Source organism: Gavia stellata, chromosome 4 (assembly GCF_030936135.1).
Source record: "Gavia stellata isolate bGavSte3 chromosome 4, bGavSte3.hap2, whole genome shotgun sequence".
Taxonomy (NCBI): domain Eukaryota; kingdom Metazoa; phylum Chordata; class Aves; order Gaviiformes; family Gaviidae; genus Gavia; species Gavia stellata.
Window position 1 is genome coordinate 51,948,985 of NC_082597.1, and position 15,879 is coordinate 51,964,863.

At 42.8% G+C, this 15,879-nt stretch overlaps 1 protein-coding gene across 1 annotated transcript; it reads left to right on the forward strand.

Annotated features, from left to right (window-relative positions):
• The first annotated feature begins 820 nt into the window (after positions 1–820).
• On the forward strand, positions 821–12,953 carry AMDHD1 (amidohydrolase domain containing 1). Its single transcript, XM_059817087.1, has 9 exons — positions 821–957; positions 2,146–2,252; positions 3,246–3,310; positions 3,866–4,143; positions 8,329–8,554; positions 9,535–9,659; positions 11,726–11,819; positions 12,225–12,385; positions 12,839–12,953. Exons 1-9 carry the CDS (start codon positions 821–823, stop codon positions 12,951–12,953), a joined length of 1,308 nt encoding a protein of 435 aa, XP_059673070.1.
• Positions 12,954–15,879: the final 2,926 nt, after the last annotated feature.

Here is a 15,879-nt window from a genome sequence, read left to right on the forward strand (position 1 = left end):
AATCCGTGTTGAGAGTAAATATTTGCTCCTCGACTCTCCCATCCCTAATTCTGTAGGGGGCAGCAGAATCGCACAAAACTTTCGATCGTGGAATTGGACAAATTATTATCTGCCTGGGTAAATTAATGTCCGCCTAAATATCCTGTGCGGTGAGAGGTGTTGTGGTCCCTCAGGGGCTGGTGCTGGGATGCTGCCAAAGTGATGGATGCCGGGGAGGGGGGACGTGGGCAGACAAACACTCCCACTTCAAAAGCTCCTGTTTTCTTGGCAAAGGGCAATCTCCAGGTGGTGCAATGCGGGCAGAGGGCTCCGGGAATCCCCAGCTGCCAAAACTGGTGCTTCAGAGCTTACCATAAGCCAGCAAGATGTACGGATGTTGTCACGTCGTGCCAGCCTGCAGCAAGAACAGCATCCCTCACCTAGCACAGCAGGCTGCTGCCAAATTCACTCCTGAAGCTCCGTAGCTTTTTCAGCCCAAATTTCTGCCAAGTGCCGAGTGTGGCAAAGGTGATGGTGGTCACCGCCACCCGCCACACCCGTGCCCCGGAGGAATCATCCGGTCCGCGCTCCGCTTTGCTTCCCACCCCCGTGTGCTCACCCTCTCTTGGGCGGTTGGTTAGCAAAGACCAACCCGGGCAGGGGCAGGGGCAGGGGCAGGGGCAGGGGCAGGGGCAGGGGCAGGGGCAGGGGCAGGCCCGGCCCGAGGCGGGGCAGCCGGCGGGGCAGGAGGCACCCTCTCCCGCGCCGCCCCGGGGGGGACTTTGAGCCCAGCGGCGGCCGCCCCCCGCGCCGCCCGCCATTTGCCGCGCTGCCCGCTGCCATGGCGGGCCGGCACCGGCTCCTGCTGGAGAACGCCCAGCAGCTGGTGCTGGTCTGCGGCCGGGGCGAGGAGTACCTGCTGCGGGAGGGCGCCGCCAGCCTGCCCGTGCTGCGGGGCGCCAGCCTGGTGGTGGGGCTGTGAGTGCGGGCGGCCGCGGGGCTGGGGCGGGGGGGCTGCCCGGGGGGTCGCTGCGGCGGGGGGTCGCTGCGAGAGGGGGTCGCTGCGAGAGGGGGTCGCTGCGAGCTGCCCCCGCCCCGGCAGCCTGCCCGCCGGCTGCCAGGCTGTCGCCTGCGCCCGGTGGTCGCCTGCGCCCGGTGGCGGTGGAGCTGCAGCCGCCCGCCTGCATTGAAATGTGCCTTCATAATTTTGGTTATTTCAATCCATATCCTGATAACTTCCTTTATAATGCTGCGTTCCCACTTCCAGCCTCGTAAAGATAACTTCGAGGCTGGTGTTGCTCGTAACCGCTGCCCTCTTCTGCCTCTGCTTTGTTGCTAGGTGAACTAACGTGAACTACTAGCAATCCTATAAATAATTTCTGTAATTAATGGAATTACAGTTAGTCATTAACACGTATAATTACATCTCGTCTCCCCCATTTCTAAATGCTCCAACTGCTATTTGCTTCTTAAAAATTCAGCTGTGCAGTGAGGTACCCATGATGACTCCCGGTTACTATTCCAGTGGCTGGAAAAGAGCTGGAGAAAGACAAGGCTTAAAGCACAGAGGTGCCGCGTGCGCCCCGGCAAGCTCCTCTTGTGTAGGTGAGGTGGAGTTCCATGCATGGCTGGAGGGGATCCCCCAAGTGCAGTGTGGGGTTCCCAGTACCATCCTCAAGCTCCACCAGCGGAAAATGGCTGTTGAACTGAAGATCAGCCCCGAAGAGTTTTATCCCTATGGCTTCAAGGGCTCAAGGGTATGATTCAGGTCCGGGCAGCGGAGGCTGGCGATGACAGTTTGATTTCCATGAAGGGGAGAGTGCCCTGCAGATACTTGCTGGAGGAATACTGTGTATTTGCTGATCCACAAGAGAAAAATAATGTTGTCTGGCAGAAATTAGAACAAAAGAGTACCAAGGTATTGTCCTGAGGGATCTAAGCAGAGGACATGACAAGCGTTACGGCAAACAACTTGAAATGCATGGCCTCACCCCATGGTTTTCTGTGTGTCTGTAAGATTAGCAAACCACTCCTGTGTGCATCTTCAGTCCTGCTGAAGGTCCCTGCCCCTGCTTTCAGAGAGTTGTTGCTCCAGGAGCTCTGTCAATGAGCACTTGACTTTTCAACAGGCTCACGCTTCCCTTGCTTGTTGTCTGTTGTTTGCAGAGATGGTTGTATCAAAGCTGTGGGCCAGGCAGATGTTATTCGCAATCAGTTTTCGGGAGCAACATTTGAAAGAATAATTGACTGCTCCGGGAAGTGTGTGTTACCAGGTAGGTGTATTTTTTCCTAATGGCGGCAAGTGCTTAGAGACAAAGTAGATGTGTATTAAACACCCGTCTGTCCTTTTTCCTCTGTATTCAGTACTGGTTTGATAATATCTTGTGTTGAGGGGCAGAGTAGCATAGCTTCCTCGTCGGGACTTCTGCAAGGAGAAAATTGCAGCGCTCGGGATGGTTTTTTGGGCTTCATGGTGGAGCTCTGTCTCCTCTGGGTTCATCTTACGTCTGTTGCTCTGTATCATAGATCACAATGGTAACATAGCTGGCCTGCTGAGTGACTTTTCATATTCACCTCTATTTTCTCTACCCTTTCCGCCCATCAGCCATTCAGCTGCAGAACTCAGTCTCTCTGTCCTGTCCACAGCTGGTTGGAGGCAAAAGGGCAGCGCAGGATTTTAAGCCACAAACTCTGCAACTTCACCTGATAAATAAACTAGGGCAAGTCTATTGCATGTTAAACTTCGCAAGTGGTGTTAACACACGAGCTGTTAGACCTCTGTTTCGTTTGCAATGGGCTTGGGCATTCAGTAGTGTTGGTTTCACAGCTTATAGAAGAAGCTCCCGCTGGAGTAAGTGGACTATTGCTGGAGTAAGTGCTAGTGTACTAAGCCCAACCAAAGCACTTTGCTTTTTTTAAAGAACACAGACTTAACGTTTAATGAACTATTTCAAAGTTTGTATTTTATCACTTCTTCCACAGTTTGAAAATGTCATCAAAACAATATGAGAAACTGAGCAACTGATGAATTTACCTAGAAACATTTTGCATAATGTGTCAGCCAGTACACCTAAAAAATTTGAAAGAAAATTAATAGCCTTTGAAGAAAATCCTAGATTTTTGGCTGGTTGGATTCTTCTTTTTCTCTAACGAATAGAGGCTTTATAGGGGAGCTTCTGCTGTCCATTTCATTTGCTTGCATGTTCATAAGCTTTTCTCTTACACAGTGAAATAACCTCAGTGTACATTTACTTTGTTTTCTTTAGGCCTGGTAGATGCACACACACACCCAGTGTGGGCTGGTGATAGGGTTCATGAGTTTGCAATGAAGGTAATGGTATAAAATTACACAGCTGGATTTTTCTTCCTCTTTTTTTATGCATAACTATTTCTACTTTCTAGTGACTCTCATCTTTCATTTGTAGAAAAATATATAATTTCTGTCAGATAATCTAACTGAGGGAGGAGGGATAATTTTTGAATACTGGTAGGCTGAGAGAGGAGTGTAACTTCAGCTTTTGCAACCAGCCTTGATATATTTTTGCATTAATTGAAGCTATACAGGAGTGCCGCCTTCTATTACCATCTAAATGTTGATTTCTTTTTTTTCACATAAATGAATTTTTGAGCTAGTGATAGGTTTTCCCCTTGGGCTCAGGGGAAAGCAAATCTTAAGAGTAATTCTCTTTATGTCGCTTCTGACATCGTTTCTTCACTTAAGTGGAGGGGAGGGAGGAAGAATTAATGGAGATTTTTCCCCGCTTTTCTTCTCTCTCACTGCAAAGAGATGTCAAGGCACTTTCCAGAATACCTTGGATAGAAAATGCATGTTTAATAGCTAATTGTATGGGGGGGGGCTGGTTTTTGTTTTCTTTTTTTCCCCAAGCTGGCAGGTGCGTCCTATATGGAGATCCACCAGGCTGGGGGAGGAATACATTTTACTGTGGAACACACTCGGAAGGCCACAGAAGAAGAGCTGTTCAATACTTTCAAACACCGACTCGAACGCATGTGCAGAGCAGGATCTACGCTGGTTGAGTGCAAGAGTGGATATGGCTTAAACTTAGAAACAGAGCTTAAAATGCTCAGGGTGATTGAACGCGCTAAGCATTCCATGGATATTGGCATTTCTTCAACATACTGTGGAGCTCATTCTGTGCCGAAGTAATATGACTTGATTTTTCTTGCTCTTGTTAAGTATTACTGCTTTGCATTGAGAATTGGCTGTTATTTTCACAAAGGTTTCTTCTGCCTAGTCCTCCTAAAATATAACATATTTGAAACAGTAGCCAGTATTTACAGAAAGCTCTCCTAAATTTTCATTTGAAGGATGATGGGGAAACATTACTTAATGGCTACTAAATGCCAACATAAGCGTAGCAGGGAATCCCTGCCTCCTGCTGATGCTCACAATGAACGTAACGTGGATTACAGGGTTTCCTGTACAGAAAGTTCTTCTGCTTGGGTTTGCTGCTACCCTTCAAGCTTAGTCTTTGCCATGAACTTTTATTTTGACCAGCTAACAGAAGAAAATACTGTATTTAATCCTTTTATACCTCAGTAGACAAAGCTAAATTATGCTTCCATGCGATGAAGAATTGCATACATCTTGTAGGTATGAGATGAGTAGACGATTAAAGTAAATGTACTTAATCACAACTGTTTTGATGGCTCAAGTAGACATACCATAACAAGCCTTTCTCACTTTGACATTTTTTTCCCTGTGATGAAAATAACATCTTCAAGTTACCAAATTTCATTCTATAAAAGAATTAATGAGGAGTTTTAGCTAGGTAGGTTATGTGAAAGATATATTTTGACAGACTAAGCAGTAGGCTGCTGCAAAACAAGACGTAATATGGAGGCAGGCCTAGCATCACAGGGATACTGTGGCAATATTTAAGAGATTAAATAATTTAAAAAAATTAAAAAAAAAAAATACTCTAAAAAAAATGTACCTCTTCCTACATTCAAGAGAACATGACCTAAAAAAATGCAATCTAATTATTCTGTATTTGCGGCAGGACGGCAAATTATCTTTTGTTAATGTCACTATTCAAAAGGGAACCTGTATCATCTTCAGTAGCTGGAAGATGGTTAAAGATAAAGTAACCAAATCTGCTGAAAACACCAAATATTTCTTTCAAGAAGTTCTACTAAAATTTGGAGGACTTAATAGTAAAATAAAATTGAGGTTTTACCCCAAACTATATATATTTCTTAGCCCTTCCTTTCCTCTTCCCCTAAAAAGCCTTGGGAGGATTTCAGTCAAAATCCTGATAAATAGTCTTTCCCACCAAAATATTTTAAGCATTTCTATAAACTAAGGAAATAAATTCCAGTGTTTTTACAAATGTATCAAATCTTTTGTGTTAGAAAGACAGGTGTACCATCTCACTCTCTGCATGGTTCTGTCCCCACTGATGCATGTCAAGCATAACAAAATATAGGTAGTGAGGATATTGTATTTCAAGTAAGGAGAAAAGGTAGTTGGGGATCTGAGGAAATTTACTGCAGGAAATACTGAATTATCTGTATTTTCCAGTTTGGGTCTTCTTAAGTCCTCTTCTCTTTTCATTCAAATGTTCACGTCTAGAATATTTTGCTTGGATTTTCTGCTACCCTTCAAATTTAGTCTCTACGTCGGGTTTTTATTTTGACCAGGAGGAATTCTGCAGTTCTTCCCTGATCCAAGGCCTGTTGTTTAGAAACATGGTCCTCAGCCTTTGGCTGGCTCCTGAACATCTGGGCCAGTAACATGCTGAGGGAAGCATCCTCCTTTGTTGAGCTCCAATTTTAAACTCTGAATTTCCTGTAGCTTCAATTACAGCGGAGGATCGCAAGGGCAACATGTTGCCCGCAGGCTTGGGGCTGGGAACTGCTCTTTGATATTATTTATGCAAATGAGATTATCATCTTGTGGATTCTAGAAGCTGTTAAACAGACATCTTCCAAGTCACTTAAGCTCATGCCAGTTTTCTTTCATCATTATATTCCATAGAACTGCCCTGTAGTTCAGTTAGGCATGAATCATACATACAAAATAGTAAGATTGATTTAACTGTTTTTATTTAAATCTTCTTGATTTACATAGATCTTAAAACGTAATGCCTTTTTTTGTTGTACTTAATGACAACTCTTGACTAGATAGCCGTTAAAAGTCTAATAATCTTACGATGATTTTGGAATGATCATAGTCGTGCAAATTTGTTGCTGCTAATCTGCTAACATTGAATCAATTTAAAGCCATTCTATTTAATATGGAACAAGAGAGCAATGTTACGCTTGCTCACAAAAAATGCTGCTTAGGCCCCCCCAGGGCTGCTGCCGAGGATCTCTGTTAAGTTCTTGTTAAGCCATTCACTTGCTTGCTTCTTACACTTGGCTTAATTTACTCTTGCAAGTCTGGCCTCCTACAGCAGAAGCATCACCAGAAGGTTCATTTAATTGATAAAGGTGTCGACTCTTCCATGTTGCCAAGTCTTGCAATATGTGACGTGTCTTGTAACGCTTCAGTATGTGGAGTCTTAAGAGGAGCCTACTTCCAGACTTGCCATCACTGATTGTTCTTTTTTCCTACCTGGAAGTTGGCTTTGGGCAGATGTTGAGAACTTACTGCGTGTGTCTCTTCATGATTTCTAGGTACACGGTAATTCAGTCTGATTTTCTGCTTCTAGAAGGCACTATTGATACATGATTCACATTGACCCTGCTCTGCACCAGGGGTTGGTTCAGATGAGCTCCAGAGGTCCCTACAAACAGAGTTATTCTGTGGGACTATGATACAGTGCGTTGGTAATAGGCAGTACTTACTGAAGTATGCATCCAACGGTGCAGGCTACTTTAGTCTGAGCCACCCTAGAGAAAAATAAGGCTGCTCTGTTTATAGTGATCCTTGTTCCTGTCCGTCACTTTTAAAAAATGTTTCCAGCCTCAGAACTTCCAGTTCTTTAGAAAATGAACCTAAAAAGCTCACAGCAGGGGAGCACATAAATAACTGCCCTGTCATCCCTCCAGTCATCATTTTGGATCAAATTAATGATTTCGAGGATGTCTGATTCTAATTTATTTTTTTTCATTGGCAAAGCTTCACTGGGCCCTTTTCATCCTTAGGAAGAAATTTTCAAAGTAATTTCCTGAGCAGAAGTCTCCTGCATTAGAGCAACGGCAGTTTTGAATTATTGGGCATTATGTCCCCCAAAAAAGTGAAACCAAGACTTACGTTTCCCTCTGTTTTGTCTTGTCCCTGATCCTAATCTTTCAGTCCAAATTCCTTCACAGACTGCTGAGTAAAAGAAGAAAGGGGAGAAGGTTTGTCATGGTAAAAGCTTGAGCAACCCCAGCAACTGTTTCAGTGAGAAGTGAACACAAGAAGGCCCATAAGCCAAGTTCTGCTCTGCTTTATGACCGCACAACCTTGTTTAGAAATCCAAGCAGAATTTGACTTCTTGAATTTACTGCCACTGTAAACTCCCAACTCGCCCACATGTGGCACTCGTATAATGCCGGTCTGCGCATGCTTTCCAGTGCCTGAAATGAGGATTGAGATGTCACAGACATTCAGCTGCAGTAAATAACTTATCTTTAGATCTTAAAATTGCAAAATATTAACTCAGCTGCAGATTTGGGGATTGTTCGCTCTTTCAAAGGCATTTACTGATCTCTCCTGGGTCATCTTTGTGTAATAGGGGGTTCATAAATGGTTCTGACTTTGGCAAATTGAACCTCTTGAGGCCTTTCTGATTTAGAAAGAGTTATCTAGCTATCGGTCTGAATGATATAAAAGGAGGAGAGTTAAATTTAAAATAATGATTTGTGCTGTGTGTCCCCTTTGAGCTTTGATACTTGCATAAAAATATTGCATGAATGCAATTTAAAATATTTAAATTATAATTTACATTATTTTTAAATGATTATTGTTTATGTATCATTATTTATGAATTGTTATATAATTATTATTTTAATGATTATTTTACATTATTATTTTTAAATAATAATTTACATATTTTAAATAGTTGTGTTTTAGAGTACAGTATAAGTAGGTCAGAATATATGAATAGGAAAGCAGAAGAATTAATTTTAAAATTCCCATGTCTTGGTTAGCATCCAAGAAGGTAACCTTATAAAAATGTCTAGTACTACAACCTAATACTCTTTGAATATAAAGTAATTAAAGTTTGAGAGTACATGAATTACAGTGGTTTTAAATTTTTTAATCTGAAGGTTTTTTGACTGATTTGTATTTGCATAATTTTTCTAAATAATCTAGTAATTGCATGTACAATATGAATGTTTGCCAGACTTCAAGGATGTTATTCTTAGGGGTCTGTAACATTTTCTTTTCATTAGAGGGAAAACAGCTACTGAAGCCACAGATGACATTATCAATAACCATCTCCCTAAACTGAAAGAACTCAAACTAAGTGGTGAAATACATGTTAACAATATAGATGTGTTCTGTGAGAAGGGGGTCTTTGATCTGGATTCTACTAGGAGAATTCTTCAAGCGGGAAAAGATATAGGGTTACAGATTAACTTTCATGGTGATGAACTCCATCCGATGAAATCTGCTGAGGTATGTCTTTCTTAACATTCAGTTAAGCCATTTTTGCTTTTTGCTTCTTTGCTTTTGTGAGAGCTGAATGTTTGAAAGAATCACAGTTTTCAAAACCAAGGTTTTCTTTTCTAAGATTTTATAAAATAGACCATTCGTAGACATCTATTTCTATCAGATGATAGGAAGTGCAGCCCTTGTGCAGCTTTGGAGTTAAGGACATGGGAGGAAGCCTTGACCTCTGGGACTAATACGCACTGCCTAATCAAACATTGACTTTGCTTATCTTCCACATGGGATACAGATGGGGAAGGTGGATATCCGTGAACCCAAGAATGACAAAAACATGACTTCTATGCAACTTGAAAAATATTTTTTCCTTAAATGTCCTGTTAGCCGCAGCAGGTCAGATGTGCAGTGAGCGCACTCAGAGGGACAGTTTGTTCAAGAATAGGCTCCCAAATATCTTGATAAATTAAGTCACTCTGAGACCATGTTTCATCATCATTTAAACATTGCTTCCTTCCTGTGGGGTCTGCTCAAGTTATTTTCTGCTGTTTTTAAAAAAACCCAAAACCCAAACAAAACCTTAATTGATCATAAAGCCTTTTTGATGCTTCACCATTGAAGGCAGCAGTTGCACTATGAGTTCGGCAAGCAGTGTCAGTTTTGTCAACCATTTTCTGCTAGATACTTTGTGAACAGGAGTTGATAATGGTTTTATCCATAGTTGTCCCATAGTTTGTATGTTAATCTGTTAAAAAAAACACTGAAGGTACACTCGGTGGGTGGTTAATACCTTTTTGTGATCAACTTTTCCTGCAGTAAATTAGCAAGTATTTTGTCTCTGTATTCTGTTTGTTCTTTCAAGCATTCTTCATGATTTTTCTTTTAGTAAATTTTACATTGATAGTGAATTGTCTCCTCCAGTCATTTGAAAACAACATTGCTTTACTGAATTAATTGAGAACGGTGAGTAATTTTCTTGAAAATTTGCTTAGCTTGGAGCTGAACTTGGAGCTCGGGCAATCAGCCACCTGGAAGAAGTTAGTGATGAAGGTATCACGGCAATGGCAAGAGCTAAGTGCGCCGCTGTCCTTTTACCAACGACTGCCTACATGCTAAGGTAAGGCCACTAGATTGGAGGAAAACTTTTGTAACAGCAAAACCGTGTTTGTGGTTTTAGGATCTTTTAATGTAAAAGCGTAAGCTTGTATTTATGCCTTAAGGATCAGGCTGGACCAGTTAAGACAATCACAAATGCAGAGAGCTGAATGAGCCTCCTTATGTCTTGTTTCTGGAGGAGAGCCTCAAAAATGAGGTGATACCCTACTTCTGAAAAGTCTCACAGAAGATTTGGAGTGGTTCAGTCAACAGTGGAATTTAACCCTTATGACAGGCTAAGGTGATAATCAGGTATTCATTGAAGAATAAAACTGGACTGATTGTCTTTAATCCATTTAGACTTTGAAAACTGAGTTGGCTTCTTTTCAAGCAAATTATATCTGCAGTGTAAGTATTTGCTGTCTTGCTGGGTTTTGCTAGGAAATGAATCCTTCGGTTATTAAAAGAGCTGAAAGACTGTGGGTAGCATTTAAAAAATCTCATCTGATTTTACCCAGCAACACTGAGCAGAATCACCTTAAGAACACTATTTTCCATAAGCAGATATTCCAGATAAGCATGGATGGATCACCTGCTTACCCCTAATGTCAGAAATAAGCCAACTATATGATGAGGACCATGACCCAGTAATACCTTCCCTCCTGTGAAGCAAAGATCCTTGAGCTGATTCTGGTTTATTTTCAGGCCCGCTTTCCGAGGCATCGAGGCCTGTGCCATTGCCACCTGTGCTCACGTCTATGTCCATGCTTGTGTTTCTGTTTGTGGTTAGCTGTTCGTGTCCTGCACCAGTGCTTTTGAGCTGGCTGGTTGCAACTACGTGCACCACCAGAATACAGATCTCAGGGAGGGGAATGTGTGAGAAGAAGTTGCTATGAGGCGATGTGGTACATCCTTTGCCGACCTCCCTCAGCTCCTTCAGTACCACTCACACCTTGGGACATCCTGCCCCTATGATACCCCCTGGTTTTAAGAAAAGCAGTAGTGTCCAGGGCTTCCCCTGATGACCAGAGCTGGGCCAGAGAGTGCAGCTGGAGAGTGGCTTAATGGTGAGCACACTCTCATTTTGGCCTTTGCTAACTGTTGCCTGCAGTACTCCGAAGGAGTCTGTCAGCAGAGCACAGCAGGGGATGCAGAGGCTGGAAGGACACACGAGGATGGGGAACGGCTCTTTTTAAACACAGTTAACTCCCGGAGCATTGTGTTGTGCATGAACAGGTCATATCTTCTCATAAACCTGATAAGAAGCTTCTATAGGGAGAGGATTGTCTTATACCAAATGTAAGCACTTCAGCGAGATCTCATTTATTGTTCTTTTCTGTTAACTTCAGTGCTTTTAATACTACGTTTTGAGCAGCTCTTGTTCTAATGTTTCATTTTTATTATTACACTCGTTTATTTTCGGACATCATGTTTGGTCTTATTTGCTTTACAGCAGCTATGGCTAAAACTTCTTAGAGAGTGTATTTCCTAGTGCCCACCCTTGCAAACACCTACCCAGATTAATCCAGTGGCCGAACAATTTTGAAATGGCTAGTCTAGATACTGAAGTTATTGAAGATATCTTTTGCATTAACATTGCTAAGTGAGAAAATCCTCTAATATACACATCCTAAATTCATAACCTCAACTTACTGTTTCGACTTGCCAACAGAATCAGGAAGGGACTATTGTCTTGCTTGTGCCACTGCTCATATTTGGGAGCCTGTCTTTGAAGCTGTAAGGACTAGAAAATTGCTTTTTTGAGAAATGAAGATTTTCACCTTGTAAATCCTTAAGTGGCTGAGATCTGGATAAATACCAGAATGTCAGTGGCCTGGAGCCTGATGGTTGATACTGGCTGCTGCCACATGCTGTTACTGCAAAAGCAGTGGATCACACTTCCCATTTGTGCTGTCCGTAGGGTGATAGGTAGGGAGCCAAGAGGAGAATTTGGGCTTTCATCTCCAAAAGGATTAATATAACTGAATGTAACATGAATGTAGCCAAACTGAGTGATGGCTTTTGCTCTTGTGAATCATCATATAACAACTAAGCAAATTGTACTGACGAGTGTCTTTTTCCCACTAGACTGAAGCAACCTCAAGCTAGAAAAATGTTAGAAGAAGGAGTTATAGTTGCTCTTGGCAGTGACTTTAATCCTAATGCATACTGTTTTTCAATGGTAAGCTATTCCTCATACTTATGACACCACAAAATTATGAAATCTCTTACTAGTACAACTTGTTTATAGATCTTGCACGCTTAAAACAGTCTTCATATACGCAAAGAGAGCTGTATGCCCTGCTTGAACAACTGCTCATGCTTATTTATGTGTGTTGGTAGTTTTTGCCAGAAATTCTTGAAACCATAAGGGGTTCGATTCTTCATACACACTGAGGGGCTTATAAAAAAAGCTCTCAAAGTTCCTGATTTTAGAGTTCTCATTTTGGAGTTGGCAAGATTTACATTATGCAGGACAACTCCTTCTGTTGCACAAGGAGGGAGGAGAGTGCTTAGGGATTTGAGGCATGAACAGCTTTATTTGTGTTTCTGGTAACTCCCATTTTCCGCTTAACTTGCCTGCTAGCCTATGGTGATGCATCTGGCCTGTGTAAACATGAAGATTTCAATGAATGAAGCACTAGCAGCTGCCACCATTAATGCGGCTTACGCTCTGGGAAAATCGGACAAGCATGGCTCCATAGAGGCTGGCAAGCAGGGGGATCTTGTTATCATAAATTCACCAAGGTTTGTTCTTCCATTGTCATTTGAAATGTGATTTAACATAAGGGACTTTGGTTTTCACCATGTTTGGATAGTGGAGAGGTTAGTGAATTCCTTGTGCTTTAGAAGTTAAGTTCATCTGAAAAAAGAGACGCTGCTAGCATTTTAGACCCACTTTCATTCTCCTTAATGACTCCAGTGGAAAATAAAGCCTAAGACTTTTGGGGCTAATATTACAAATAATCCATGCTTAATTACAAATTATCTAAAGATAATATCTGTTTATTTTGTGGAAGGAATTCTCTACTGATTGGTACATTAACTCACTGTATTCATGCAACAAGAGATCAACATGTCGACATGGAATAGTGTTGTCCCACAGTTCAGGCAAATCTTTTATAATGGCCAGGTATACTAGGCATGTGACCTGCTTTTATGCAAGTCTGGATATTCTTAAACATCTTGTTGTCTTTTTAGGTGGGAGCACTTGATTTACCAGTTTGGGGGACATGAAGCATTGATCGACTACGTTATAGTAAAAGGAAAAGTCATCTACCAAAATGAGAGGTGTGGGACAATGAGCAGTTACTGAGAGAAGACAGTAATTTAGGAAGCTACTGTAATTAAATTAGCATGGAGTATTTCAAAGCAACAGACAAATCAGATTTGTATTTACTGGTAAATCATTTGCTTGCTCACTTTACCAGCCCACTTACTCAAATAAACTTTACCAGGCATTACCCATTTGGTGCATCTTCACGTTCATTGTCCTTCTCTCCACCACGTGAAAATAATTTCTAATTGTATCCATTTGAAATAAGACAGTTTCCAAAAATGGTTTCCTATAAAATTTTAATCTATAGAATTATTATATTTGAAAATAACCCAAACAAACCACCAATGAATGAAGAAGTCTGGATCCAGGTAACATTTACTGGGAAGAGAAATGTTCAGTAACCTGTGACGGAGGGCCAGGGACTCAGGCATGCACATTTGGAATGGCCCTTGATGGTGCTGGGAGGCCACAGCATCCCGAGGCAACGTTCGTAGCTCCTGGGTCTGCTCAGTCTCAAACTCAGCAGATACCAGGAACCACAGTCGTGGTGAGAATCACAGTATCTTACCTCTCCAAAATACCAAGTCTCCTGGTTTCTGCAACTTTTAAACTCAGTGGGAGCCGGCAGCTGGGAGCCCAGCAAGGTGCTGCTTATCAGCTGATGTGCAACATCGTCCCTTGCGGAGGATCTCGCAGCTTCTTTGGGGCTGTAGGGGCACAAGAAAAAGGAGCCGAGGAAAATGCAATCAGGTACACCACTCACTGGGCTGCTGAAAGTTGGAGTGCACTATAGGTTAGGGGCTGAATTAGGCTTAGTATTGGAAATCAGTGATGCCAAAACCTTACAGTTTACCCCTCGTGGCAGTTAACCCAGTGAGGTTATGGTCTGCTGAGTACAGCCAACCTCTCAAAATTTCGGTTACCTTGAAACTTAAGAGGACCTGCAGTCTCGTACAGATGTCCCAAAAAGACCTGATCTCATTTATTCTAGGCTGAATCTGAAATAACATGAGACATGTTTGTTCATGTAAGTTTGTGCTTCTGATGACAAGTTGAGTATGAGTATGATGACTTCTACTAGGAGCAATTTCAAAACTTAAGTTCCCAGTTTTTTTAAAGCTCTCTTTCAGATACTATTTTTTTCTGGAGCTTGAACCACCATTTGAGGATGTGGTATGTAGAAAAAAGGATGATACAGCTCTGGAGTTGAAGCTACTGCAGTATTTAAGCAGAGAGTCTGGGGTAGGGAGGGTCCCTATCCAGCACACTGGTTGAGGCTTTTCTTCAACTTTTCAAATGGATTGTGGCTGCAGAAACAAAAGGGCTTAACCTTCTGAAGGTGAAGTCATAAACCTACACCTGACAAGCATGAAGAACTTACTTAGCATCAAAAATAATTATTGATATAAGCATGTGACATAACCTGCGGTACAGAGCAAAGTGCTTTAGTGAACCAGACCCCTGAGGAAGGACAACAGTCTGAGTCTGATTAACAGATATTGGAAAGCCATCACAAACATGTATGAGCTTTCTTATGACCTTCTGATCTCCCTGAGCCTTGGGCATATCTGTTAACATCCAAAATATGTAAGCCACCCCATTGAGTATCTTCATTCATGCTTTATTTGAGCCAGGCTAGCCAACTAAATCACTTTTTAAAACAATTTAATGGCATTCCTGCCACTAGACGCATTTTCCTGCAAGCAGATGTTGCACCAGCTGTGGGTGTGGACCTTCGTTTTTATAGAGCTTGGAAGAACATCTGAAGTATGCGATTGCACGGTCCATTCTGCCCAAGACGGCACTCATAAATAAAGTTTATGCAGGCTGTTGGGGAAAGCTATCAGGGTACAAGCACAGGCATTTTGGAAATGCAGTGTGCAGCCAGTGTGGTGCCTCTTGGCTTTGCATAGGTGCGGTGCAAAGCTGAGGCCATCATGCTGCAGCGTGTGCTGGTGGTCCCTTGGTCCCAGGCAGCCAAAAGCAGAGGTGAGTGGGAAGCAATGCCCCGTACCTCCTCACTTCAGAAAGTGCCTAAGGTGTTTGGGGGGCCAAGATTGCATAAGGAAAAGCTCAAATATTCTCTTGCTGGACAGGAATAGGCGTTCATGGCCTGAAACTACTGACATGAGGTGATTCTGCTCTCACGAACGAGCTCTGATGGCAACATAAAACCATGTGCTTGCCCAGCCAGCTTGGCCAAATCCAGTAGCCATTTGGGAGTATGCCCCAGGGCTATAATTAATGGCAGGTTTGCAGTTAGAGGATGTGGTTATAATTCAGTGGCACAGCTGGCCTAAGTGGTTCCTGATGGCCACCTACGTGGTCCTTGCTGGGGAAGGCACACCACACCGAAATGCAGGAAGATTTTTGTTTGCTTTTTTTTAACATGGCTCACTTCAGCAATGACCTTCACCCTGCTGGCTCCTGCAGTGGCTGGGAGCAGGACACTGGTAACAGTGCAGCAGGTAGGAACGTCTGCTCGCTTTGCTACTGAAGGAACCGTATTGTTTAGCCATAACATGAGGCGGAAGAAAAATGGTTGACCGTACAAGATATAAGCCTGGCTGTTCATTCTCACACTTGGTTTTAATTAATACCCGTTTTTATACAAAATGGAACAGCTTCAGGGGGAGATTGAGATATGCCTGCTACAGAGAGCCTTGAGCTGAAAGGGTAGGGACTTATTTGGCACATGAGGGAGAGACAGAGGCTGGAGATGCTGCAAATCGGCACAGAAGGAAGGAGCTGAACTGGGAGCTCACATGCCATGGGTGGGTACCCTATTTCCCAGGTCTTCTGGCCAGGTTAGGTGTCTCCCTAACAGCTTGTCAGCAGGCATGAGTCCTCTCCTCAGGGCACATTTAACACAGCAGGTCTCAGACATATGAGGGTAGCCCCACACTAGCACTTTGGCCGCCCCTTGCTGCATAGCCAATAGCCTGGGCAGCTTGCCAGCCCA

Coding starts and splice junctions, on each gene's coding strand:
- AMDHD1 (XM_059817087.1), top strand. CDS start 821: ATGGCGGGCCGGCACCGGCTCCTGCTGGAGAACGCCCAGCAGCTGGTG. Junction 958..2,145: donor GCCAGCCTGGTGGTGGGGCT/GTGAGTGCGGGC, acceptor TGTTGTTTGCAG/AGATGGTTGTATCAAAGCTG. Junction 8,555..9,534: donor ATCCGATGAAATCTGCTGAG/GTATGTCTTTCT, acceptor AAATTTGCTTAG/CTTGGAGCTGAACTTGGAGC.